The sequence below is a fragment of the Mizuhopecten yessoensis genome, unplaced genomic scaffold, assembly GCF_002113885.1.
Source record: "Mizuhopecten yessoensis strain PY_sf001 unplaced genomic scaffold, ASM211388v2 scaffold10409, whole genome shotgun sequence".
In the NCBI taxonomy this organism is placed as follows: Eukaryota; Metazoa; Mollusca; class Bivalvia; order Pectinida; family Pectinidae; genus Mizuhopecten; species Mizuhopecten yessoensis.
Genome location: NW_018408532.1, coordinates 815,668 through 819,513, shown reverse-complemented (window position 1 = coordinate 819,513; position 3,846 = coordinate 815,668). Strand labels below are relative to the sequence as shown.

Sequence of the window (3,846 nt, the reverse complement as noted above, 5' to 3'; positions counted from 1 at the left end):
AACCTGTATTTAAGCAGCAGAAGTACCTTACTTAAGGCTGCAAAAGTACCTCAACAAGATTGGAGATACTTGAAGTCGCAATGCTAAGCCACATTTAATTTTCCACTCGTTCCATTCATCTTTCCATATGCATTAGGAAATAAGTCAATATTCTGTCAATGTTCTTAAATAAATGTTCTGTGTAAAATGTATCTTCATATTTGTTTCAACTCATCCATGTCGAGTTCAATGATATTCAATTTTACATGGTATTAAAGTGTAAAACAAACCAGGGAAACGGACATAAATAAATAATTTAATTTTGCCTATCTCCCCCATAATACTTTTTTTTTTCGTATATACCTAAAAAGAAAAATAACTGATGACGGAACTACTTTTTACACTTCAGAATGCAAACATACAACACAGCTTTTTTTTAGCGCAATTGTTTAGTTTACGTAAAAATTAAATAAATATTTAATTGTGCATTTACAACGTGTTTGTCTACTTTTTTAAAATTAAATTATAAAGAATGACCAAGATTTTGTTTTGGTGTATACGGTATATACCGAAAAGAAATTGTGCACTTTTTTGTGCACATTTTTTTTCTCCGGTATATACCGTATATACCAAAAAAGAAATCTTGGTCATTCCTTAAATAATTGAAAAGAAAATCGGTATATATCCGTATATACATGTTTATACATGTGTGTGAGTCGTTACATGGTAGTCGACAGCCTGTGAAAGTATTAACACGGTCCGCTGCGTAACTTATTACTTTTAAAATATTTATGGATAAACATACCTGATCTACACGGTTCACTGAAGCCAACACTAAGGCCGTGGTACGCACATGATCTATGCATGGTGATTTTAGCAGTGTCTGCCAGCTGTACAATTTCCCATTTATAACTGTAGTTGTTTTGATTTAAAATCATGTCAAGAACACAACACACTGCTAGACAACAACGCCAATCACACGTGTCATATTGACGTGAGCGATACAAACAATGGAGCTTTTAGTGAATGTTTCTTGTTTTAATTTGCAAGCTTGCTAAGTTGCATACGTACATTTTGCACGTATTTGCTGTGTATTTCAAAATTGATTGGATTTCCGTCACAATCAGTGAAAAAAACCTACGGTCAAGACACTACGCCATCTTGTTATATTAGTCGGCTGGGATAAAACATGTCTATAACGGGCGGTCAATACGGCACTGCCCAGGATGCTGACGGAGACACTCCCGTGTATAAGGTAAGAACTGTAAATACCGGTTTGTTTTGTGCAAAATAGTTGTCCATGTGATCTACAGGGGTATACGTAATCATTATTATCATGTGTGATGATTTTCAACAATCAAACAACTTTAAAGAAATGTATGTACCATTGTATACATTAAAAGATAAAAGAAAAATTGTACTGAGCATGCATGACTGCAATAAATAGAGGTAACCTACGGATTCATCCAAAAATATAAGCAGGCAACATTCCTTGTGTTAATTTGATCTGAAAAGAATCCTGACTGAAATTGACATGGATTTGACATGAAATTCACCTGAAACTGACATTAACATTTTTTCATGTGAATTGCAGGACAAATTCGGATAATGAATAGAAAATGGGGGTTCTGCAGCACCCCGTCCCTCCTTCTTTATTTATAGTAAACTGTGAGGGACCAGTGAGGGATGAGGGACCATGTTATTTTTAGGCATTTTTTTTTTCAATGTATATACTTACACCACGGCTCTTTTGTTTCAGCCCGGTGTGTAACCCACGTGAACAACCCGCTATTGAATAGAAATTGCACGTGCCCAGGTTGGTATATTGCATCATTTGCATATACCACCCTACCTGTGGTATACCAACCTGGGCACGTGCAAATTCCATTCAATACCGGTTGTTCCCGCAAGCTAGTTTTGAAAACTGATTGTCGTTACACAGTACACATGACAACATTCAACAAATGCTTTTAATATATGTATGTGGTATAACATTGTATATTGCATTATGATGAATAATTTCACAATTTTTCACATGTGAAAATGAATTTTGGAGTTATTGAAGTTATATACGGGGGAAATTGGAAAGGGACTGGGAACACTAGTGGTAGCCAAAGAGGGGTTTTTTACATGTCAATTGGATAACGCGGGAAACACTGCGTTTTTGATCGTCATTCGCGCGCTTGTATCCGTATACAGCGGTACTGCGATGGCCCGTTTCCCTGAAACAACATCGTAGCTGTTGTAGCTCGCAGGGAATTATTTGTATAGAAACCTTTGAATCCAGCAAGATTCGTGATGTTTTTTTACTGTATTGGCCAGCTTGTTGTGTCCAACGGGGACTTCGGAAAACCATATATCTCCCTTGGGTTTGGATAGGGGCTGGAAGTAGAAATGATTGGGATCAGAATTTGGGTGCAACTTGGAACAATAATTTTCAAACAGCGTCACGGGGAAACGGGTTTTGTCATTTGCTTCATAAGCACGGTCTCTATGGGGGTCCACTCTCCTGTGTTTAATTCCACTGCGATAGGTTTTAGACACACTCTCGCAGTATTCTAAATACCTTTTTCCATCCGAGTCCGCTATAACGTTCAAATTTCTGCGTGTCAAATTTCTGTGCTCATCCCCTCCCCCCTCGAAGACCAAAGTGTATGCGAACACTCCAGAATATGGTATTCAAAAGAGTTTGGGGATTTTCTGATCCCAAGAACCCCTTTTCCCAAAGAACATGTTCTTTCTCAATTGTAATGTCTGCGGCTTGTTTTTTGTTTATACCAACCCCCTTTTTAGTGACCGATTGCATTGCATTGTATAGGCAGTATTTTACGTCTTTGAATTTGGGATCTTGAAGCACAGAAATTTGTCGCCCAAGCGTTTCAAAATGGCGCTGAATTGCCGTCATTATGGAGAATAGGCTACCAGTAGTAGTATACTCACGCCCATCTTCCCGCTTTAAGGAGAGTACAAAAAATGGTAGTGCATAATTAAGTTCTTCATCAGAAAGGTCCTCAATATTCTCCTTGTCCTGCAGTAATTCCATCAGTTCTTCATTTAAATTCTGTTGGACAACGTGTTCCCGCCATTTCCGGTTTAGGTTTATAGCCCATTGGTTTTTCCGTGCTGTGTTCTCTGGAACAAACGGCTTGGCCATCTTGTCTACCAATTCAGCATTAACTTCTGCAAATCGAGATTGTGCTGCAATCAAATAATATATTATAATGTGGTCTCTGGTATCACAAAAACTGCGGAATTGAATCGTTCTATATACCGTGTATTATGTTCGATATTTATTATTTCTATTCCGAAAGTTATATCTAAGTTAAATATTTTATAGTTGTACATGTATTGAAAAATTTATAATACAATGGTGCATGTGTAAATGTTAAATAAATTGTAAAGATATGTTTAATACTTTTGTAAATAAATGTTCAATAATATTGTAAATGCATGTTCAATAATTTGTAAATTCATGTTCAATACTTTTGTAAATATATGTTCAGTAATATGTTAAATGTATTTGTATTTATTCTATTATTTTTTTTGTTTGTTTTGTTATGAAATCAAATTAATGCCGTGAATGGGACCTTGACCTCCACGAGGGAGTTAATTTTTGGAAGTTAATTCGAACTTTTCTCTTTGCTCATTTTGTGAAGAATCCAGGCGTGAATGTATTTGTTGATTGTATGGGAACCCGACAACAGTCGGTAGATTCTATAACAGCATCGTTATTTGACATGTCGTCTGAAACTGATGATGAGGAACCGTGGATCCGAGACGCGTGAAACTGATAGCGTTTGAAGTGAGTGATCTTGCGACGGAGCACAGGTTCGTTACAAATGTCTGAAATGACGAATGTTTATGTGT

General features: G+C 36.6%; 1 protein-coding gene across 1 annotated transcript in view; it reads left to right on the top strand.

Annotated features, from left to right (window-relative positions):
* Positions 1–1,023: 1,023 nt before the first annotated feature.
* The window catches only part of LOC110460477 (solute carrier family 23 member 2-like), a 35,251-nt gene continuing 32,428 nt past the window's right edge, over positions 1,024–3,846 (top strand). Inside the window, exon 1 of the mRNA XM_021513412.1 lies at positions 1,024–1,234. Coding sequence (XP_021369087.1) covers positions 1,169–1,234 — 66 coding nt within the window. The 5' untranslated portion in view covers positions 1,024–1,168. The remainder of the gene's footprint in view (positions 1,235–3,846) is intronic.